The sequence below is a fragment of the Vipera berus genome (genome assembly GCF_964194415.1).
Source record: "Vipera berus genome assembly, chromosome: 1".
Classification (NCBI taxonomy): domain Eukaryota; kingdom Metazoa; phylum Chordata; class Lepidosauria; order Squamata; family Viperidae; genus Vipera; species Vipera berus.
In genome coordinates, this window is record NC_138202.1 from 108,376,730 (window position 1) to 108,401,608 (window position 24,879).

Below are 24,879 nucleotides of genomic sequence, written 5' to 3' on the forward strand. Positions count from 1 at the left end.
AGAAACTAGGAGACTGTGAGTTCGAGCCTTGCCCTTAGTCATGAAAGCTGGATGACTTTGGGCCAGTCACTCTCTCTCAGCCCAACCTACCTGACAGGGTTGTTGTGGGGAAAATAGGAGGAGGAAGGAGAATTGGTCATGTTTGCCACCTTGAGTTACTTATAAAAATAATTTAAAAACCCATAAATAAATTGCACTAAAGAGTATCCTGGAAGCTATTAGTTTGAATGGACTCGTCCAGGCAAGATAGCAGACAATTTTGCCACGCTTTCGTTTGTGGTTTGGAACGTGCAGCAGCAAATGGGTTAGCTGAACTGCACCATACTCGAACGCTCCCCATCTCGCTACAAATATATTAAATTGTCAGAGCTAAAGAGACTTGAGTTTATTCATCTTGCCCTTACCAGCTGCTGTTTGTGGCATTTTGGAACAAGAGCTGGAATCAGATTTGGGGGGGGGGGGGGAAATGGGATGTTGTCTCTTTAAGCAGCTGAGCAAACCATATGCCAATAGCGTAGCTCTTGAGTTAAACTGCATGTCTGTGTGCTGAGTAAGGAATGTGGTTGCATGCCTGACCCGTTAGCTATGACTGCTCCTTGGTGGATCGGCTGTTGCTCATGTGCTGAGCTCATTCAGGCTCGCTGGAGTTGGCGCTGCGCATACACAAGGGGCGAAGTCAGGAGGAAATTAATCCTGCTGAGAAGGAGAAGAAATATTTTTGTCCGATTACCTTCCTCTTTCCCTTTTTAATTTCTCCTCAGAGCTGGATCTGTGGGTACCTCAAGCTCTCTCTTTCCCTTTTTTTGGAAAGAGGAGGCTTTCTCTCCCCCCCCACCCCCTCCACCAGCAGCTGTTGTTTGGCGAGGGCAGGAGAGATAACTCTGGGAAAGACACAATCCAGCTGCCTGGATGCCTTTGGATGTTATGATTGCTTCCTCTGAGGACCAGACCTGGCCAGACATGCACAAGGGGCAGATGAAGTTGAAAATCAGGGTCAGGCGAATGAAGCAAAGCAGAGACATACGAGGTTGGTCTCCGGGATTATTACCCTTAAAAGAAAGGCAGGGATGTGCATGAAAGGGAATGGAAAAAGCAAGCGGGGGTGGGTGGGTGGATGCATGGAGAGCTTGCTTAGTATGGACTGTGTGCTGGGGAAGGAGGCAGATTGAAAGCTGGCGTCTTGCACTTTTAGAACTGGGCGAATATCTGCATTAGGTATGTGGTAGTGGTGGGTACAAATGCCCATTGTTCCCTTGGGTGTGCAGATGCAAGATACAGGCAGCGACCCCTAAGCATGCTCCAATATCCTTCTGAGGAAATACGGTCTGAATTGGGTTGGCACCACGAGGCAAAATAAACATACATGTATATATAATATATAATATACATACATGCACACACACCCACAATTGGGAAATATGCTGATTGTTGCTGTTTCCTGCAAGAAGACTGTGTGAGAGTCAGTGGGCATTTAGCGATGAGGACTCTCTTAGATTTTGATTTAAGGAGGCTGGAACTTTTTCTTTTTTTCCTTTTTTTTCCCCCCAAAAAGCAAGCTTAATTTTGTAATTGACTGAGAACACCTCCAAAACGGGAGTGCAAAGGGAAGATCCCAAGAGAAGGAAAACAGATCTCTTATGTAATCTACCACATGTTCCTTTCTCCTGTGCTCTCTTCTTTAGAGGTCACTGTCAAAACGGATGTGCAGATGGAGGGTGGGGTAGGTGGCAGAGACAACAGACCCTGTGTTACTCTCCACAGCTTTGCATCCCCAGAACATTTTCTTTGTTTCTTCCCATGACTGATAGCATTCGTTCTCTAGAAGAATTCCTCAGCCTGTCCACAATGGCTTATTATTTGCAGAAGGGAGTGAGTGCAAAAAAAGGGGTGGAAAGCAGCCTTTTAAACATGTAGAGTGACCTACTTTACCAAGTGGTGAAACAGAGAGTTTCCCCATCACTCTTTACGAAAATGGAGATTCTCCTACAGTGCTTGACCTTTTTGTCTGTCACTTTGTTTGTTTTTTTAATATGTCAGGAAGGGCATAGCTCAGAGATGGTGTCATTAGTAATAAGTCATTTGTGGTTATGACACATTTTTCTCTACTTAGAACCTGTAAAGCTGGTCTAAGTAAAATACATGAAACAGAGGAAAATCTGGATCAGCAGCACATAAGCATCGATTCTATCGCTATTTCGTATTGTTGCTTTTGCAGACTGATTTTCTAGTTGTTCTATACAAGCCTTTGCAGTCAAAACGTAGAGTGGGCAAAAACTCAGAAAAACATTTGACAGGTGGAGAGCTGTTATACATTTCTTTTTAATTTTTCTGCATATAATTGAAATTACCTGTCATGAATCCTATATATTCCCTCGTGAACCAAAATGATTTCCTAATAATACAACTGATATTCTTTAAATTTCCTGGTTTACAACTCTTACTGTAGCTATTGGAGGGCATCATATTGGAAAAAAACTATCCTAGGTTATTCTTTCTGATTAATACAGTCACATCTGTTTGCATCTGGCATATATTTTCTCTCAGAGGAAAACTAGGCACCTAAGAAGAAAATGCCTATTATGCTTAGGTATGAAAGATGACATTATCATTTGGATATTATTTGGGAACCCTGATGAAATTAGGTTACTTATTCATTCAGGTCCATGTTGGGATAATTAAGGAGTAATAATTTCTAATCTGTCAAATGGAAACAACTGGTCTTACATATATAAATATGGAGAACTCACATAGAGACCAAAAAAAAGAGAAAGGTATATTCACAATGATGTGTAGATGGAATAAATTTGTAGTTGCTTTAAAAAAGTCCGCCTTGGATGAGATAGAAATGGATGAGACTTGAACTGTGGTGCTGCAAGGTGGACCTTGATAGCATGGAAAGGGAGATCAACTGATGTGCCAGCACATGTAAGAAGGAAGAGGCCAGATAGCAGAGATAACAGCAGAGCCTTTTGCTGCAATAAAAACCTTTAAATAGGAGTATGGTGTGAGATCCTAAAGCCATTGAGACCACAGCATCAAAAGAAGCAGCTTTGGAAGAACGTAAGAGCAGTATATATATATTTCCAGAATCCCTCCTATCTGCTGGTCATGGTTAAACAGCAAATACTCTGGCTTGCACAAGGGAAGGCAGTGAGACTGCAAGAGAAATATGCTGAGCATTCCCAGTGCCATGGATAATACAAAAAAGGATATGATGAAGAATTAGTGCAGCAGGGGTGACCTAATCAAGCTGACGGTGTGAGCTCCATTTGAGGTTGACTTGAGGAAGGAAGCCAACTCTGACATGCTAATCCTATTATGAAGGGGAGCAGGGGAAATGGTGCCAAATGTCATTGCCCCATGCATGGTCTTAAGTAGAAAACTTTTGGGCCTGATGCATCCCAGTCACCCTGTTCAGTTCTGACTTAGCTATCCCTCTTTATCCTGACTGCAGCATACTAAGCAAAACGGTATATTTCTCTATCTTCTCTTTTAAAATCTTTTTTCTTTTTTTTTTCTTTTCTGTCCCCACTGCCTTTCTCCTTAAAAACTAGGGCAGAGGGTGGGGGAAGAAGCTACACTTTCCTGAAAGAAGGATCACTGCTTTTTCTAACTCGTTCAGCTATATCAGAGAGGTTTGATAGAGGGACGATTGATTCACATGATTTGTATACCACCCTATTCTAAAGATTCCTAAGAAAAGCTTTGTGGGTTGTTGTTTTTTTTTAAAAAAGGTGGTGGGTTTTGCTGGTGACCAAAGCAGACAGCTTATGACTGCTTTGTGTGGGAACAAAAGAACCAATCTGGGCTGTTGTCTCACACTCAGGAGACTGAGTGACAAGCAGCAGACTCTTTAGCAAAAAGGAAGCTCTTTTGTGAGGCACCCTGCAAGATTTTCAAAGGCTGAGTTCATTGTTGGCCATGCTTATAAGAAAACATACAGAAGCTTCTTTTAAAGCAAGTGGCAGCTTCTCTCTCTTTCTCCCCCCCCCTCGCCCAATCTTCTAATTAAGACAGAGATGCTGGAGGCAATATGAGGTCAGAGACTGGGGTTTTCTCAGAGATTTACAACAGGAAGTCCAACCTCCCCGTGTAGTCTCTTCCTGATCTTCCAAGAAGGCACCAAATTCACTGTTATAAAATTGAAGGGGGGGAAGGTGTCTCTCCCCTCTCCTTTCTGTTTTTGACATTTGAGGAGTTGAGGTTTTTTTAAAAAAACTACCTTCTACACATTGAATATATAATTCGAATATGTCGCCTTTGTATCCTTAACCAAAGTGCTTGCCTAAAAAAAACCCTCGATTCAATTATAGGAACAAGAATCTTACATGCTAAATAACCTGGAATACAATACCTTAGTATTTTACAGCTACCCACCCACAAACACCCATACAGCGTATAAGATTCCTTTTAAGAACAAAGTCTTTTAATTTAACCTTTACACTTATTTCATTACGCTTATACTTATTTCATTAGTGTAGAGGGTGGGTATGCTATCACTGCATGTATGAAATAATTCATGCCTTTGTTCTGTACTTCATTTGAAATAAATACTATGTTCTTCATTGAAGTGGATTGTTTCCACCCTTCAGAAATCACACACCTGGGTGATGGTGGCGGAAACAGGTCTTTCCCCACATACAACACTAAATATCATACGAGAGTTTATAAATTTAAACCAAGAGGGGAATAATCTGTGGTTTCTGGGTCATTTATAAATTTAAACCAAGAGGGGATAATCTGTGGTTTCTGGGTCATTTTATTTCTTGTTCTTCATTTCATTTCCCTCTCCCCACCCCCCTTTCTCCCCTCTCTCTCTCTCTCTCTCTTTCTCACACACACACACACTTTCTCTTTGTTCAGAATAAAAATAGCAACACAGTAAGGAAAGGTAATTTTTTAAAAAGCAAACAGGCAGTATTTGTAAGACGTGATCAGCGTTGGCATATCCCCCATAAGAGAGATTCCCTTGAGGCAATGGAGTCCTTCATAGCAAGGAAAGGAAACTTCACCTCTCATGCCTTCAGCACTGAATGCTTTAGAACCCGATGAACACGTCGGTGTACTTCGATCCCAATTACTGATCAAAGTAATTAGGGATTATTCATTGGAACTGTTACATAGGATCCAACAATAAACATTGCTTTCCGGTGCATAATAGAAATTATTAATGGCGCTAACAATCTGGGAGAAAGTTGTGGAAAGATGGAGATAAATTGATCTTAAAATTTAGCTGAATGGGGTTGCAACAGTTCCACTTGTGTGTCTTTTTGAAAACCTGCAGATGCTGCTAAGAAAACTGCATGTTATCACAGAGGTTTGCTACAGCTTTCCAGCTGGGATCTGGGTTGGCCTGAAATCTTCTTAGGTATAGTTTAGTACATCCATTTCCCTCCCCCCCCCCTTTATTAACCGAATTTATATGGCTGCTCAACTCACTCATAGTGACATCTGGTGGTTGGTTGGTGTCTATTTTATCATCCAAGCTTGCCTAGAAAGTGGATTTGGCATCCATGGGGATCTTGCATCTTTAGAGAACAAAGACAAGTGTTGTATTAAGTCACGATCTGCAATGAAGCAAAGGATTTGATACTACATGAGCTAATGTTTTAGTCGCCAAAAAAATATTAAGCTTTAATTATTGTGAGCTAACTAAATCAGAGTAAATTGTTGCTACTTCTGGCAAGTGAAGTGCCTTTTAAAAAAATGTCCACTGATATTTATTGGGCAGCTGACTGCTTGCAGAATATAGAGGGAAATGCAGTAACTTTTCAGTTAAAGAAAATCAGTGCAAAATGCATCCATATTAAAAAAGAATCCAAGTTGCATAGGTTCTCTTTATTTGATACATCACAAAACAGAAGGAAAGGTGGGAAAGATATTGTTCTCTAAATGTGGTAGACTGTGAATTGCAGGCTTCCCTCAGTGTTTGAACAAGTGCTGGCATAGAGATCACACCCATAATTGAACAAGGTTTTTTTTTTTATTGAAAAGTTTTAAAATACAGTTTTCCTTTAAAAAACCCCCCTTCCCCCTCCCTCCTCCCCCTGCCACCCCCCCCCCTCCCCCCCTCCCTCCTTCCCCCCCTACCTCCCCCCCTCCCCCCCTCCCCCCCCCCGACTTCCCAGAGCTAAATACAAGGTATATATAAAAAAAAAGCAATCATAAACAACCATATACTAACAACTATAAATTCTAAAATCCATCACTCTCTAGCTTATATAGGATAAAACAAACCTTAGCATTATTAAATATATATAAAAAACTAAAATAGAAAAAGAAAAAAGAAAACGAAAGAAGACTTATTCGAATGCTACATAAAACTTCTTAACCCTATACTTGTTCTGGATAAACTCAATCCATTTTCTCCATTCCATAATATAACGTTCTTGCGAATGATCTTTCAAATAGGCCAAAATCTTCGCCATCTCTGCCAGGTCGGAAACCTTTAAAGTCCACTCTTCTATGGTCGGCAGTTCCTCTTTCTTCCAGTATTGGCCTATCAAAAGTCTTGCCGCCGTAATTAAGTTCAACATCAGCTTGGTGTCCACAACTGTAGCGTCTGCAATTATTCCCAACAGAAAGAGTTGCGGACAAAACTTTATCCTCTGTTTAAGAATCTTCTGCATATTCCACCAGACTTTTATCCAAAAAGCCTTAACCTTCTTACATGTCCACCATATGTGAAAGTATGTTGCATCTTCCTCACCACACCTCCAACATTTAGGCTGATAATTCGGATACATACTTGCAAGCTTTTTAGGATCTAGATGCCATCTATAAAACATTTTGTAAAAATTCTCTCTTAGATTTTGAGCTTGAGTAAATTTTACGTTCCTCACCCAAATCTTTTCCCACGTGTCCATTGAGATAACTTCCTGGATGTTTTGGGCCCATTTTATCATACAATCCTTAACAAGCTCTGTTTCTGAGTCAATCTCTATCAATGCAAGATATATCCGTTTAATATGTGCTGATCCCTGATTTCTAATCTGCTTTATCAAGTTTTCATCAGTCATTGTAAATCCATTTTTCTGGTCTTCTTTCCACCTGGCCTGTAGTTGAATATATTGAAACCAAGTTTGAACAACCTTCTCTTCTCGCAAGAGGCTATATGATTTCAAACACCAAACATTCCTTTCGAAACTTAAAATTTCCTTGTACGTAGTCACGTCATGTTTGAAACCAGCATGTATATTTTCTATTGCGTGTTTTGGAATTGCCCACAATGGTATCTTGCTGCTTAGCTTATGTCTATACTTCTTCCAAACTCTCAGCAATGCCTGTCTTAAAATATGCATCCTAAACACAGTATCTACCTTCTTATCATACAACAAATATGCATGCCAGCCAAACAACAAGTCATGGCCCTCAAGATTTAATAACCTCGATTGCGTCAAATTAATCCAATCACTTATTCCTACTAATGCAGCAGCTTCATAATATAATTTAAAATTAGGCAATTTAAGGCCACCTCTCTCACGAGTATCCTGCATAATCTTAAGTTTAACTCGTGGCTTTTTCCCTGCCCACACAAATTTATTGATACCACGCTGCCATTCCTCCAAATTAGAATCTTTCTTAAGAATCGGTATCATTTGAAATAAAAATAAAAATTTGGGCAGGACATTCATTTTCACTGCTGCAATCCGTCCCAACAAAGACAATTGCAATTTTTGCCAACTCTCCAATTCTTTTTGAATTTTCCCCCATAGTTTTTCATAATTATTTTTATATAGCTTTGTATTAGAGGGCGACAAAATCACCCCCAGATATTTAACCCTCTTAACAATCTCAAATCCAGTTAATCCTTCTAAGAGAGCCTTCTGTGAAATTGTCATATTTCTAGCCAAAATTTTAGTTTTCTGTGTATTTACTTTAAATCCAGAAACCTTCCCATATTGCGTTATTATCTCCATCAGGTCCACAACAGAGTTCTCTGGCTGGGTCACTGTAACAACCAGATCATCTGCAAATGCTCTCAATCTATAATCCTGATCTCCAACTTGTATCCCCTTAATTTTTTCCGAGCTCCGAATCTTAGCCAATAGTATCTCTAATGTTAACACAAATAACAAGGGCGATAACGGACACCCTTGCCTTGTGCCCTTCTCAATATTACATACTGCCGTCAGGCTATTGTTAACTATAATGCGGGCAGATTGTTTTTGATATAATGCCCTAATCGGCTGTAAAAAATTTTCCCCAAAATCCATTTTATCTAAAACTTTCAACAAAAATTGCCAATTCAATTGATCAAAGGCCTTTTCAGCATCTAAAAAGATTAGCGCTGCAGAGATCTGGTTGTGCCTTTCCAAAAACTCTAACACATCAACTATATGTCTCACATTATTTTTCATTTGCCTACCACTAATAAACCCCGTTTGATCACCATGAATCACCTGTTGCAGAACCCTCATCAGTCTATTAGCCAAAACCTTAGCAAATATCTTATAATCTGTATTTAAAAGCGATATCGGTCTATAATTTTTAACTTGAGTAGCATCCTGGTCTTCCTTCGGAATCAAAGAGATAAAAGCTGTTTTCCAAGACGGTGGCACCTTTCCCCCCCTCTGAATTGTCTGAAACAGTTCCTTTAACGGCTTTATCATCTCAAATTGTAAATTTTTATAGTAGGCCGCAGTCAAGCCATCCGTGCCTGGCGCTTTATCCACCTTCAGTTCTTTAATTGCTGTAAGAATTTCTTCTTCTGTGATCAATTGATTAATCCCCTCTTTTTGTACTTGCGTAAGAACTGGGATGCTAGCATTCTCCAGATATATATCGATATCTTTTACATTAATTTCCTCTTTAGTATATAATTTCGAGTAAAAATCCACAAAAGCATCCTTAATAAGATTCTGTTGAAACACAACCCTACCTTTATACTCAATCTTGTCTATATTAGAGGCCCTTTGTTTTTTCCTCAGTCTATAAGCTAACCATCTGCCTGGTTTATTGGCGTTGCAAAAAGTATTGTGCCTAGCAAACCGCAGATTGGTTGCCACTTGATCTGCCATTAATTTATCAAATTGTCCTCTTAGCAGTCTAATAGCCTCCTTAAGCTTCACATCCTCTGGATTCAAAATCAAAGCCTTTTCTTTTTCCTTTATTTCATTCTCCAATTCTTTCCTTCTAGATTCCACTGCACGTCTATGTCTATTATTCATATATATCAACACCCCTCTCATATAGGCCTTGCTAGCATCCCAAACCATGTCCATAGAGGTACCTTTATTCATATTAATCTCAAAAAAATCCTTCATCCTCTGTTTACATTCTTCCACATTTCTCTGATTTCTAAACAAATTCTCATTTACACGCCACGAGCGCCTGTCTCTTTTCTCCTTATCAATCTCCAACCAAACTGGACTGTGGTCAGAAATAGTTCTTGCACAAATCTTCACCTTTTTAGTTCTGAAAAAAAAATCATTAGTCAACAAAATAAAATCAATCCTCGAAAAAGATTGGTGTCTGTCAGAATAAAAAGTATAATCCTTCTCCTGTAAGTGTCTCTCACGCCAAATATCTTGCAATTCCAGGTCATCCTTCATTTCAAAAAAAGATTTAGGCAGTCTAGCATGACTTGGAATGCGCTTAAAAGCTCCAGCCTTGTCCAACTGTACATCCAAAACACCATTCCAGTCTCCCATAAAAATAAAAGATTTATAATCCAACTGGGTAAGCTTTGTGTGGAGTAAGCTAAAAAAATCAGCTTGTTGTTGGTTAGGTGCATATAATCCAACTAGAAGCGTCTTTTTACCTTCTAACAACAGCTCAATCATAACATATCTTCCATGTTTATCTGCTTCAATTAAGTCTGCTGTTAAGGCACTTTTAACATAAACAACCACTCCATTTTTCTTATTCTCTGCAGAGGCAACAAATTGCGTACCCAGTCTCGAGTTCAATAAATGCTTTTGATCCAAAAGTCTAATATGCGTTTCTTGCAAACATATAACATCTATCTTAAATTGTTTTAAATATTGAAAAACTTTCTTCCTCTTCTGCGGTGAATTTAGTCCATTAACATTCCAGGTTAAAAATTTAGTTGCCATGCATATCCTCCCAAAGCTCTTGGAGCACAGCTTTGATAGGACTAAGTTCTTTAGGCCGTGCTCCTCCCACAGCTTGACTATATGTACGTTGTGAAGAATCTGAGGACTTTTGCTGATCTTGTTCTTTTATTTTCTTTGCTCGTTTTAAAGCAGCACGCGTTACTCTTTGCTCTCTAGGATCATCCAGAGAAGTTGTAACTTGATCTCCTCCAACACCACTTTCCTCTGTTTCATCCTCTTGATGTTCTCCTTCTCCCGATCCCTTTCCAGCTTCCAGAAGTGTTAATGGGGTTGCTTTTAAGACATTATTGTAGAAATCATGCGCTTGCTTCACAGTAATCAGCCGATACCTTTTACCTTCATGCATCACCATCAGCCCATCTGGAATCTCCCATCTGAACCTTATATCTCTTTGCTTGAGCTCATGCACGAGAAATGTATAGTCCTTCCTTCCCCTTAAAATCCTTGGAGGAATTTCTTTTAAAACCAAGACTTCTTGTTCAGCAATCACCACTTTAGCATCATAGGCAGCTTGTATAACTTGATCTCTAATCTCTCTTTTTGCAAAATAAACCACCACATCTCTAGGCAATTTTCTCTGTCTGGCAATCCATGAGTTCACCCGAAACACTTTATCCATAGCTGCTCTTATTTCAGATGCTGGCTGCTTTAATACCACTTCAAGAGCCTCAGAAATCAGCTGCTTTAAATCTTCTTTAATATTCTCTTTTAAACCTCTGATTCTGACAGCAAACTGCATCTGGTAATATTGGGCTAGACTTAACTCCCTTTCCACTTTTTCTCTTGCATTTTCATTCTCCCGTGCTTTTACTTCTAATATAGCATTCCTTTGAGCCAGATCATCCATTTTTTCATCTAATTCTTCCACACATCCCGCCACTTTATGCACTGAAGACAAAATGTCTACCTTCATCACGCTGAACTTCTGTTCCATCCTCTCTTCCATTCTCTCCTCCAATTTCTCCAATTTCTCCTCCATCTGTGCAAATTTATCACCCATTGATTGATTGATTGATTCCAAAAGTTTATCCAGAGCATCTCGTAAATCCTTCGATGTCAGCACTTCAGGAGGGTGTAATGCCTGTAGTGATGATTGTTGCACCGGCGAAGATCCACCGCTCCGGAGAGTTTTAGGGGGAGGTTTCGCCGCCATCTTTTAGTCCTCAGTTATGACGCACTTTCACTTAAAGTTTAAAAAGTCCAAAAAGCTAGAGAGTATAGTAAAATAATCCTCTTCACCATTACCTCTTGTACCGCTCTGCCTGCTCCTTTAAATCATAGTCCTTTCTTCAGGCAGGGATGGTTCGCAGACGCCTGGCTCTGCTCCAAGAAGTTCGGAGCAGAGACGCCGGCCAGCTGGGAGCAACCCAGGCTTCGGGGGAGTTCAATCCTTCAGCCGCCCAAGCTCCATGCTCAGGCGGCCCCGGAGAACTCTACCCCTACCTGGGGCCTCACCCCCTCCTCTTCTCCCGAGGAGGGGGCTTCAATTTCGCCCGAACAGCTGATCGGCGCTGTTTCGGGCGAAAAAACAAACAGCTGAGCCGCGGGCAGCCCGGGAAGGCTGTCTTCGGCGCCGCGCCGCCACCGGAAGTCCCCATAATTGAACAAGGTTTTGTATGGTTTGGTTTTCAATTAATTCAGGACTGATGTGCAATTGGTTCATTCCACAATGCAGATTGCAAATAAATGTACTGATGGTAAGCTAACTCACGGCTTTATATAGATATAGATATAGATATAGATATAGATATAGATATAGATATAGATATAGATATAGATATAGATATAGATATAGATGATATAGATATAGATATAGATATAGATATAGATATAGATATAGATATAGATATATAGATGTAGATAGATATAGATAGATATAGATATAGATAGATATAGATATAGATATAAAACAACCCTGAACAATTTGGTTGCTAATCAATGGAATTTTCCTGACAAGAAAAAAGTTGATATAAATTAACGTATTTTTTTAAAAAAGTTTTTCAAATGAAATTTGATTTCTGAAACATACCTTAGTGTCTCATTTTTTTTAAAAAATATTTTTGCTGATGATTTAAAACTGTTATCATAATCAAATATGTCTAGCACATTCCCATAGACTGATTTTCCATGTAAAAACATGCTTGGAAGGAAATAGTGAAGAGTTATGCTTAGAAAGAGGCTTTCTCTGAAATGTTAAAGCAGCCACTTCCTTTGCAAAGTTCACATGGCTGCTTTGAAAACTGTTTCTGGTTGTCTCTGTGTGTATCTTTCCAAGTCACCAGGTAAACCTTACAAAAGAAAGATACTTCCTAGATATGTGCTTTATTGTACTAACATGCTTTGCAAAGCTCTTTTTTGTTATATTAATTTGAATCTTACTCATGTTATTTTAATGATTTGGGTTTACCAATAACTATTTACCAACAGGTAAATAGTTGGTATTTACCTTTACCTAGAGATGAGGATACAGAATGTACCAGCAATGTATTACCAGGTTTAGCTGGGAAATGATCTTATACTTCTGTTTTATGTTGTTCAGTTATCTAAATTTTGCACTGTGTTCATTCTCAAGTTCATATTTTCACTGCTAGCCAAACAGCATAACCATATATTTACTATTCGGGAAGTAAATATTGATTGTCCCAACAAGGATCAATTTGGGCAGTCATCTTGCTCAAAGGCCTTGAATATATATAGAATAAACCAGCCCCCATCCCAAAACACCTTTGGGCTAAATGGAACCTGTCATGTATATAGGCATCAGTAGAGTTGTTTGATCTGATAGGTTGCAAGTTCAAATGTGATGAATTTTACTTCATAAATAAGAATTGGCATTTGGCCCTTTTCTGTGTGTTTGTTTGATTTTTACTTTATAAGTAACTCAAGGTGGAGAACATGCCAAATTCTCTTTCCTCCTCCTATTTTCCCCACAACAACCCTGTGAGGTGGGTTGGGCTAAAAGACAGTGACTGGCCCAGCTGGCTTTCATTTTGCTCCTTTGTTCTTTTTTCACTGGACCTTTTTACATTAACTCACATTTTTTTTGTTACATTCATTACATTACATTCAGAAATATGTCTAGTGAAGGGGTTGTTAAGAAAAATCTGAAACCACTGCTTAATCCTGATTCCAAATTTTGGTGAGCCTTGCCCATTTTGCTCTTTTGAAAAATGTTACATTGACCTGGGGAAACCAGGCTCAAAATACCAAAATCAGCACATTGCAGCAGGATAGGGCAGAGGTGGAAGTGAATGTTCTGCTCTTTGTTACAGCGGTATGATGTTTCTGTGAGACTTCACAAAGTTCTGTGAGGCACAGTTTGTTACATGAAACCAACACTGGTTTGTTTTTTTTCAAGAAATGCGTGAAAAAAATCTTGTAAACCAAAGAAGTCAGCCCCAAAGGTCCTTTTTCAAAAGGCAACTGGACTTTATTTTTCCTTGAAGACGTTTCGCTTCTCAGCTTGTTTACCTGCTAATTTCCTTTGGCTTTAACCTAATTTCAAGACCCTGTGAGAAGAGATTGCTTTAGATTTCTGATCAGTTCAAATTTCTTTTTAACCTTGATGCTTCATCTGGTGTAACAGAAAGAGAAAGAAAACGTATCGGAGAGAAGATCCTCCTATTTTTAACTGAGGCCCACCTAAAGCTTTTTATCCTCAGCAGCCATGTTAACCCCCCAACACACTATCTCTGAGGGAATGGGGTTTTTTTTTCACATTGAATGTTCCTGAATTGATTGATCTGTGTAAAATGTTAAATGCTTGAACATTAAAATGCCCAATATAGAAAACACGAGGAATAAAACCAGGGTTGGATGAGGTTCAGAAAGCAAGATATATATTTAGAAAAAATCTATCTTAGGTGGGTATCTTAGGACAAAAGTAGAAAATTTAACTATAGGAAAAGTTTGATCCCAATTGCAGTCGTAAGTCGAGGACTACCTATACAGATCCAAAACAAATGGCAGGTATGTGTTGCTTGTGGTATGTACAGTGAGAGCTTATGAACCAGAGACAAAGTCTCACACAGCCAATAAAGAATTCTATTCTATTCTATTCTATTCTATTCTATTCTATTCTATTCTATTCTATTCTATTCTATTCTATTCTATTCTATTCTATTCTATTCTATTCTATTCCATTCCATTCCATTCCATTCCATTCCATTCCATTCCCAAAGTTCTCTTTTCACAACATAAGCTGACTTGTATGCCTCTGATGGATTTTGCCTCCCCAGCTAAATGGCCTTGACTCCCAAGATCTGATACTGCAAATCCTTTATTTTCAGGTTTGCTCTTTTTAAAATAGATGGAATATTTTGCATCACAAACATTGGCTTAGCAATTGTCATATGTGTAAAAATGTAAAAGCCCACATTCTTTGCCTCGGTAGTTAATGTGCCTTGCAGACACCATGCTCTCCTTCTTTCAGGCTTATTTTGGTAAATGCAAGGAAAGAAAGTTTATTCCTGGCTTAATTAAATTCAATGGCTTGAGGTTACAAGCAGTAAAATGAGAGGCTCAGAAAAGGATTGTTATAAGACTGTGACTGCAAAGGCACCAAGAGGGTGGTACATTCAGTCTCTGTGTAGTGTTGTCTACATCTAGCACAATAACACATACGACTAACATACAAATTCCCTATTATTTCCTCTTATCTACTTTGAGAGCAACATTCCTTGTAGGTTTTCCAATGTTAAATAAGCCCCATATCTTATGCTCATGGTCATTTGTACTCTATATTCACCCAAGAAACATATAGCTCCTGTAGGAAAGCATGTCTCCCACAAGGAGGAGTGTTTACAAGGTTTCTGGTTCAAAATCGTCTCTTGTAGGCCAAGCCTCTCTTTTTTCTATTCTTTATGTTGATGGAAACAAGGAATGCTGAATACCTCAATGCTGAATATACTGTATTGTAATTGGCTTAGCTTTTTGCTTGTGTAGTGCTAATGTAAAGATGGTAAGAAGCACTTTAGAGTGCTAGTTTAATCATGTTGTGGTTCAGCTAATAGCCAGATTGCTAGTGTTTCTTTTGGCTGGGCTAGATTGTATTTTAGGCATGTGCAAATTACAAGTAAACATAGTGCCGTGAGCCTTTCTATTATGGTTTTAAGAGATATTGTACAAAATTATTGTTTATGGTTGCTGTGATCAGTTCAAGCAATTTTCTTGCTCCAGTGCGGACCAAAAGAAATCCTATGGATAGTACAGTAAATAGCCTTTTGTGTAACCGTATACAGTACATTGTCTAAGCAAAACTAAGAGTTAGGAAGCTATTAAGGGTTGCACCTTCTAAAAAGGATACCAGACTATGAAAGGCTGCCTCACTAGGATACTTTAAGGTGCTTAAAAAGGGAAGTTGATCTTGGGTGTTTGCAGTTATGTCATTCCACTGATGAAATGGCATCCACCAATAAAACTGTCCCAAATCTGTAATGGCAGGTTGGAGAAGTCTTCAGAGCAGATTTGAGAAGGGAGGACAAAAGGATATATATATATATATATATATATATATATATATATATATATATATATATATATATATATATATATATATATATATATATATATATATATATATGTGGATCTTTGGTTATTCGGGTTTTTCCCCGCGTAGAACTAAAGGTGTAGGCGCAACGTTTCGACGGAATCCCATCCGTCATCATCAGGCTGGTGGCTTTAGCTTCCTTCTTCTGGGAGAAGCATGTGTCCCAGAAGAAGGAAGCTAAAGCCACCAGCCTGATGATGACGGATGGGATTCCGTCGAAACGTTGCGCCTACACCTTTAGTTCTACGCGGGGAAAAACCCGAATAACCAAAGATCCACATACAAACACCCGCTAAAACCTCAGAAAACATATATATATATATATATATATATATATATATATATATATATATATATATATATATATATATATATATATATATATATATATATATATATATATATATATATATATATATATATATATATATATATTTAAAAAAAGAAAATATTAAATAGAATACTCTGTGAGTTCTTCAACTTCTAAAGTTGATAATTCGATAAAAACGTTTCGAACAACAACAGAAAAAGTTCAGTTGCCGTGATGTTTCCCACCTTTGCTAATATCCAGGTGCTTTCTAATAGATGGAACCTAGCTAGACAATCCAGATTTCTCTTAGTGCTGTATCCCATTTCTACGTACATCCATTCTGTTTATTTTCAACTTGCCACAGTGCAAATACACATTAGTGGTTGACTGGGAATCTTATCTAAAGTGTCAAAGAATGCAGCAGCTTTGCTTTGGGATTCTGAACCAAGGACAAGCAATTCGTATCTTGCCAGGTTTTCAGACAAATTTCCTACCAGAGGGTGGAACTACAAGAAACCTAAGAGCTGCTTCTACCCACACTGTTCCACTTAGGGATTCATTCCCTCTCTCAATTCCATTCATGCCCAAGAGAATGCCGTTCCCAAACCAGATATCCTGCCAAAGAGTCATAATTGTAAAAGGAATTGCTTGTTCTATTTTCCTCCCTTGATTTCAAGGTGGAAAGGCAGCTAGCCTTTATTGTAAGCAAAAGCCACCCCACCTTCAGAGAGGCTAAGCGTTTCGCTTGTATTTCCTCGTGGATTTTCAATGAAATTATATTGGGTTCTAAATTTTTTTTTTTTTAAAAAAAGTAAATAAAAAATTAGCAACCGGGAATCTTAAAGGCTAATTGCAGAATTCCTACTCTTTTTTTTTCTTTGCTCTTTTCAGTTGCCCCTGTTTAATATTTTATCATAACTGTGAATGGTTGCTAAATGAGGCAGTCACTAAATGAAAACTATCTGTATGATCCAAGCAGCGACCCGGTTCTTATGATGAAAATGAGCATGATAGACAAATAAATGAATGGCCATTTTCTATATTATTATTATTATTATATAAAACTTTTATTCATAAAACACGAAACTCAGTCAACTGAACACTCAAATTGACTGGCGCTAATGGTTGACATGGGTTATTATTATTATTATTATTATTATTATTAATAATAATAATAATAATAATAATAATAATAATAATAATAAAGTTGGAAGGGACCTTAAAGGTCATCTAGTCCAACACCCTGCTCAAGCAGGAAACCCTATACCATTTCAGACAAATGGCTGTCCAGTCTCTTCTTAAAAACTTCCAGTGTTGGCGTATTCACAGCTTCTGGAGGCAGGTTGTTCCACTGGTTAATTGTTCTAACTGTCAGGAAATTTCTCCTTAGTTCTAGGTTGCTTCTCTCCTTGATTAGTTTCTATCCCTTGCTTCTTGTCTTACCTTCAGGTGCTTTGGAGAATAGCTTGACGTCCTCTTCCTTGTGGCAGCCCCTGAGATATTGGATCACTGCTATCATGTCACCCCTCACCCTTCTCTTCATTAAACTACACATACCCAGTTCCAGCAACCGTTCCTTATATGTTTTAGCCTCCAGACTTACTCTATAGATTCCAGGACTTGTAGGGCTAACTCTTGGGGAAAGTTATGATTGGGTGAATAGGATCGGCACCATTACATAGTATTACCCATTGTAATGTCCTGTGAGAATACTCTTTGCTAATACTCCCATATGACAGGAAGGCAGTACTACAGTTAGGAAATAATGAAATATGAATCAAACAGTGATGTATTGATGCTGTACTACCAGTTCACAGCACTTTACAGGTTCTGTGGCTGGGATATTCATTAACACATATGTAGAATAAAAATCATCATAGTTTTTTTTTTGTTCTTCTTTTATTAGTTTTATTCATTTATAACATGAAATGTAAAAATACAAAAGCAAGTAGTAGGGGACAATAGTAGAAAAAAAGGAAACAAAAAAGGTGTGAAGAGAGGGAGGGGAAGAAACAAAAGGCATTGACTTCCAACTCTCTCTGTTGCAGTAAAATCAGACATTAAAATCAAATCTCAACTTTTTATATTTCTATAGTAATATGCACCAGCCATTTCTGTATAGGCAAATCAGTCTAATGAGTAAAACCCAAAATCATAATATCACTTTTTTCTACCACAAGCACAAAGTCCAGTAGCGGTTTCCAAATAGAAACAAAAATACTTATGTTCTTTTCTTTGATCAGCACAGTCAATTTGGCCATCTCTGCTAATTCCATCCAGCTTTTGTAACCATTCGTCCATGGTAGGAATCGAGGCATCCTTCCAATTTTGTGCATAGAGCAATCTTTCTGCCATCACCATATATAAAATCCTAGGGGTTTTTTCCTGATGGACATGATGAAGATTGATCATTCTTGAGTTCTGAATACTTGGAGTGATTTTTTTTGGGGGGGGGGGGGCAAACAAGGTTGATCAGCAGAAAGAGGGAGGATTCTGCATAGCATGCTTTGCATCATTTTTGCTGCTAAAAACCCTCTCCTTCTTGCAGCGTTAGGTCAAATATTTCTTTCTCTAAATCCACGGATCTGACATCAGTACTGCTTAGCCTGGCCTTGAGGAATAAATCAGTTAGGATAGATGCTTTCGTTCTCTTCAACAGACTAAGTTGTTTATGTTGTGAGATACTAACAGCTAGAACTGTTGTACTGTACTAGGTACAATATGGCTTCTTATAGAAATGCATCTGGAATGCTTCCGTTTTGACTGCTAGTTGTCATCTTATACATGCGTCTGAGTGTACTCCTCTGGTGAAACGGAATGCAAAAGGCAGAGGGGCAATAAACAGAAGTAACCATAGCTCATGGACACCTGCACTAATCTCATTTCATTCATTCTGATTTAATATCCTGGTTGAGGGAGTGTTGCAAAAAGCATTAACTCTCTGCATCTCAAATTGACAAAGAGATCCTGAAAACTCAAATTTCAATAGTTTTAGTAGTTATCTGGTCATAGAGGAAATATCTGTCAGTTAATAGTGGACTTTTTGCTTGCTTTCAGTCTGATATTTACTGCTGGAAAAACAAACACTGTTAGATCCGAATTAGGAGTTAATGAAAGCAAGGCTCCCACAGCGAAGAGTTCTAGGAAATGTAGCTAAGGAGTGCGTGAGCAGTTTAAAAAAAACGGCAGGGGAAAAAAATGGAAAAACATGAATCAGATATGTTTTGCTCAAAGGATTTGATCAGAAATGAAATCCTGCCATCTCTGTCTAAATACCTTGACCACCCACGAGTATAGACTCGTTTTTCTAATTAACCTATACAAGGGGCTGCTTAATTGGCCAGTGGCCAGAACATGAATTAGAAAAGATCTTTTTACGTACTTGAGTAGGAGCTGGAGAGAGAGAGTAAAGGGAGGAAGATGCTGAAACACTGCCAAACAGACATGGGTCTCCGTCAACTATAAAAACCCAGCTTCTGTATTGGCAGTGAATCAACCAGAGATGATTGGTGATGGACAAAGGAACAAGATCTAAAATTATGGGATCAGTGCTTTGGAAAGATCCTAGGAGTGATTGGTTCATTCAGTAATCTTCAAATGGTTCTTCAGGGATAAATCTGATAGGTGCTATTAGGTGTTCCTCAATTAGAAAATATATAGTGCTTACCTGAAACAAACTAAAAAACTCTTTTAGAAGTGTGCAAAGATGGGAAAGTCTTGGATGTGGTTTAGATCCATAACTTTCTACCTTTTCAGACCTGGGACACATCTTCAACTCAGAAACACCTTGCAGGACCATTTTTCTTTATTTTTTAAAAATCCTGGATTGGTATAACAGGCACAGACCTTTGTGTATATGCGGGAATTGATCCATCACTTGAAAACTTAATATTATATTCTCATTTCTTAGCAGATAGCAGTTAGTTCAGCATGTCTAATCTGAAGTGATGCTATAACACACATGGAAAAATGGCCATCAATTTTCCGCAATACAGCAGGCTTTCCTTGATTAAAAAAAATCAACACAGGAATGGTTTCTAATGATGAACATTTTTAAAATCATTGCTCAAAGCTATTCTCTTGACTTAGACCCTCTTAAACCAGGATATAACAACACTGGCAACTGTTCAGTCTGCCATTTCTCAGATGACAAATCTCACTCACATGTGACCGCTAAAGATTCTCAAGAGGACTATTTATAAATGAAGAGTAAAATTATCCCTCAAAGCCCTGACCAAATTCTAGTCCGGGTAGTTTATTTCCTGCTTTCCTAGAATTACACACATGCACACACGCTTACGGCCCATCTCCCCCCTGCAGATTATTTATTTTATTTTATTTTATTTTATTTTATTTTATTTATTTTATTTTATTTTATTTTATTTTAATTTTATTTTGTTTTGTTTTGTTTTATTTTATTTTATTATTTTATTTTACACTGTCTGTCTGCTACTTCCCATCACTAAGATACTCCGTTGTTTTGTAATCAGTTAAAAATGTGCAACCTGTGCTGCTTGCTCATGCATTGGGGATAGTGATCTGTAAAATACTGAAAGAGCAATGTCAAAAAATAACACGGTGCTCTAGAGAGACTTGGGATTTTTATTAGGTGGCATAGATTCTGTAAACAGTTGGAATCAATGGGTGATAAACAGACAATCTTGAAATTGGCTTTTGGAAAAAGGAAAAGCAAGAGTGAATGGAAAATGCAGCCATTGTCATTACAGTAAGCACTGAAAGAATGAAGTGATTAATGCATATGATAAATGAGCTAACTCATTAATCTTAGGTTTAAAATGTAGATTTTTATTGGAGCATGCAATATATGCAAATTGATGCTTTGTCTTGACAGAAACGTAAGTATCCCTCTCTTGCTTTAGGAAATACAGTTATTTATCAAAGTCTTAAGTGATTTCCTTTGTTGGTTTATATAATTGTTTTCAAGTATTTATCCACAAAAATAGTATATTTCTCCAACGATCCAGAATTCCTATTTGAACAATATGCTATAAGTCTGAAGAATTCTAGAAAATACTTACTCGTTCTTTTGAGAGAATTTGATTGATTCTTATTGGATTTAAATTTATTAAAGTTGTTTTTTAGAACTATGGAATGTAGGTTTGAGGTTCATTTTTCCAGTTTGTTTTGTTGATTTTTAACAATCTAGCTTAAAGAAAGAAGAACGAATTGTATCCATTTGAGTTCTGATTTTTTAAAAAAGTGCATGAGCGATAGTGGCGCAGTGGTTAGAATGCAGTATTCAGATTGATTCTGCTTGCTGCCAGGAGTTCAATCCTCACTGGATCAAGGTTGACTTGGCCTTCCATCCTTCCAAGGTTGGTAAAATGAGGATCCAGTTTGTTAGGGACAATATGCTGACTCTGTAAACCCACTTAGAGATGGCTGTAAAGCACTATGGAGCAGTATATAAGTCTAAATGCTATTGCTATTTACTAAATAAATGTGCAAAGTAGAATATACTTATCTTCTAATAGTCACAGTTCTCACAAATTTGTGGTGTACATATCTGAATTTAAAGAAAAACCACAAAATTAAGTATGGAGGAAATAAAAAATAATATAAGGGAATTGGATTTTTCTAGTAACATTTGTATGCGTATTTTTAACAATTTCAAAATGATATGGAAAATGAATCAAATGAACTAAGGAGGGATGAGAAAGTGAAGTTAACAATTTAATTCATCCTTCTAACCATACTTTCTTTGCTCATTCTCTTTTTTTACATTAATATTTGTTTAACTATGTTTCTTAACTGAGTAATAGTTTCATAATACTAAGATATGTAAGAAAGTAAAAGAATATTACCCACATTAACAAGTTTTAGCAAATAGCAGATCAGGAAATTTTTAAGAGAGATGACAATGGATGCTAATGAAATACTGATCCTAAAACAGCTATTCCCCATTTAGCAACTACCTTAGCTAGCCATCATTTGCAAATACAATGGTAATAAATAGTAGTAAAATAAATTCATGCTCCAACCAACGTACTGGCTTATAACCACATTTCTGCACCTGACAATCAGAAACACTGGAGTCAGAGTAACACTGATATACTGTAGGTTGCATGAATTTTATCTGAATGAGCTGGCAGCAACCAGCAATCTTTGTAGCAACCAGCAATCTTCTCCTCTGTCTCCGAGTTATGTGTTCACATAGTGACCATTTCATTTAATGACAAAATCTCTGGAACAGATGGCAGTGGCTAAACAAGGAGACAATGTAGCAGGCAAGTAAAAAGGAAAGTTGAAGATTGTGGGAATGCAACACATTGACAAAGCCTAACACCAGGACAGCTATCGCAATATCCCCAAGAGCCATGCTTTCTTCCTAGCTAGGAACAGGTACATTCCCTTTGTAAATTGCCTGGGGGGGGGAATCTGTCACCAAAATCAGTTATTTGCTTTTATATGCATGTCTAATTTTTTAATGAAAGCTAAGGGCTGTACTGAAATGTTCTCTGGCCAAATAGTTCCACAGATAGAAAGTTTAGTTCGGTACTGAAGTGATAGGTGATTAGAATGAGTGTAGAATATTACAAGCAAAACGCAGTTAATGAACAAGAAAACATTGCTCCTAATTCCTATTTCCTTCCTTTCTTTCCTTCAGGGGGCTTTGCCACCTTTTCGTCTTGTTTCCCAGGACTCTGTGAAGGAAAACCAACTGCCATCCTGCCAATGAGTATCTCGCAGCCATGCTTGCCAGTGGCCAATGTTGGCCCAACACGCATCTTGCCTCACCTCTACCTAGGTTCCCAGAAAGATGTCTTAAATAAGGTACTCTGTCGTTTTGAGGGAGCTGGGCTTGTCTTGTAGAATCTGTATCTTCTTCTGTAAAGGCACCACGAGTCATTTGCTCCCTGTGGGCAATCGTACATCACCCAGTTGAACAACAGTGTCTATCTGGAGCTCTGAAGGGTGCAGAGAGAGAGAGACTTCATAGACTTCCCTTGAAGCATAAAAGGCATTAGCAGTGGGAATGTCAGGATGGTGAGGCTGTCCCTAAGAAATGTTATGTGAGGGGAGCCAGTTTTGTCTTGCCAGAGTACGGTGCCAGCCAGGCTAAAGAACAACACTGACCTCAGTTTTTCCATGTCCAGCCAGAGGATGAGGTATTAGCCTTGGCATTCAGCTGTGACTGATGGTAAGTTGAGGTGCCAGAGAGTGTAGGCAGTGCAGCCTACATCTGCAAGAAAAAAATCCTTTTGAGAGGGCCCCCGAATGCATAAAGATGGGCATTGGGAAAGGCAGAGAGGGAGGGAGCAGCACTGTCCTTTCAAAAGGTGCCAGAATGCTTTGGCTATGATAGGACTGCAGGGAAGAGAGAGAATAAGAAAGAAGTCATTATTACAATATCAGTGGGCATGTATCCCAGGCAGGAGGGCGCCAGTAGCGTATTTGCTCACAAGGAGGTGGGAGGAAGCATCTAAATTAGAGGTGCAAAAAGAAGAAAAAAAATAACATTTTATACAGGGAGTAGAAAGACACAAGAATGAAAAAAATGCTAAGAATGTAAGCTGGGCAGTTTGGCTGGCTCCTAGAATTTGAGGTTGGGGTTAATAAGCATTAAGCACAGGGACTGTGGAGAAAAAAAATGGTTAACTCAACAAGAGGAACATTGTGTTGCCCTTGACATTGTTGGTGAAGGTACAGCTCTTTGCTATGACAAGAAGCTGCTCAACAATTTTCAACTGGTGGCTAAAATACATAGAAGCCCTCTATGGCTACAAAACCTGATGGTAGACAGTCTAGTAGGAGATACAGTGCAAGAGAGAAAGGAGGACAATGTACTGGGAGTGGAAAATCTGTAACCTTCTCAACATTGTCGATGTGTAATTCCTTGCCTCCTTCTCCTTGGCCATACTGACTGTGCTGTTGAGAACTGTAGTTCAATATCTTCTGGATTTCCACTGCCTCTTAAAACTAGAGCATAATTGGAACCTCTGGAAGAATAGGGGAGAGGATTCTGCACTCAGTGACAAATGAAAGAACCTAGCTCTTTTTTTTCCCTTCAGGACCTGATGACCCAGAATGGGATCAGCTATGTTCTCAACGCCAGCAATTCATGTCCCAAACCCGATTTCATCTGTGACAGTCACTTCATGCGCATTCCAGTCAATGACAATTACTGTGAGAAACTGCTTCCTTGGCTGGATAAATCGATTGAGTTCATTGGTAAGACCAGGCTTATTGGTAAAGAGCTCTTGGGGGGAAAAAATGTCATACCTTTTCAGTTACTCTGGTGTGGTGGCAAATGATGACCAATTTGCTCAGTTCCCTCTCTCTCCCCTTCCATTGATCCCATATTTTAAAGATCTACGGTGTGCAAAATACCAGCCTGCCCTTGGAAGACGGACCTTCTCCCTTGCACAAAACAAGTTCCTGGGGCTGATGGCCAGATTATAAGGCTGATGTAAATTTGGATACCACAGAGGAACAATTAGTAACTAATTGAGACAATACTGCTCCTTCCTTTGATGAATATGCTTTTTAAACTTCAGAACAGCCAGGCTCAGTCAGATATTATTTGTTAAACAACTGCATATGGGTACAAAGAAATAATTTATTTCTTAAGACATAGAATGTAAGCAGTGCTTCAGATTGTCTGTGAAAACACTCTCTTTTTTTATTGAAAAGTTTTATCATACATTTTATCTTTGACAGTCCCCCCTACCCCTCCCCTATCCCTCCCTCCTTACCCCTCCCCCCCTTCCCACCCACCCCCCCCGACTTCCCAGAGCTGAGTACAAGGTATAAAAAAGAAAAAAAGAATCATAAACAACCATATGCTAACAACCATAGACTCTAAAATCTATCACTCTCTAGCTCACATAGGATAACTACAAACACTATTAATATAGAATATATATAAAAAAAAATCTCCTTATTCTCCTTATAAATCTCTAGCCAAACTGGGCTATGAT

At 38.4% G+C, this 24,879-nt stretch overlaps 1 protein-coding gene across 1 annotated transcript in view; it reads left to right on the forward strand.

The window, feature by feature from the left end:
* The window catches only part of DUSP8 (dual specificity phosphatase 8), a gene marked incomplete at both ends in the record, with an annotated part of 88,277 nt that overhangs the window by 57,645 nt on the left and 5,753 nt on the right, over positions 1–24,879 (forward strand). The window contains 2 exons of the mRNA XM_081319872.1: positions 22,566–22,732; positions 23,971–24,130. Of these exons, the coding sequence (XP_081175998.1) occupies positions 22,566–22,732; positions 23,971–24,130 (327 nt within the window). The remainder of the gene's footprint in view (positions 1–22,565; positions 22,733–23,970; positions 24,131–24,879) is intronic.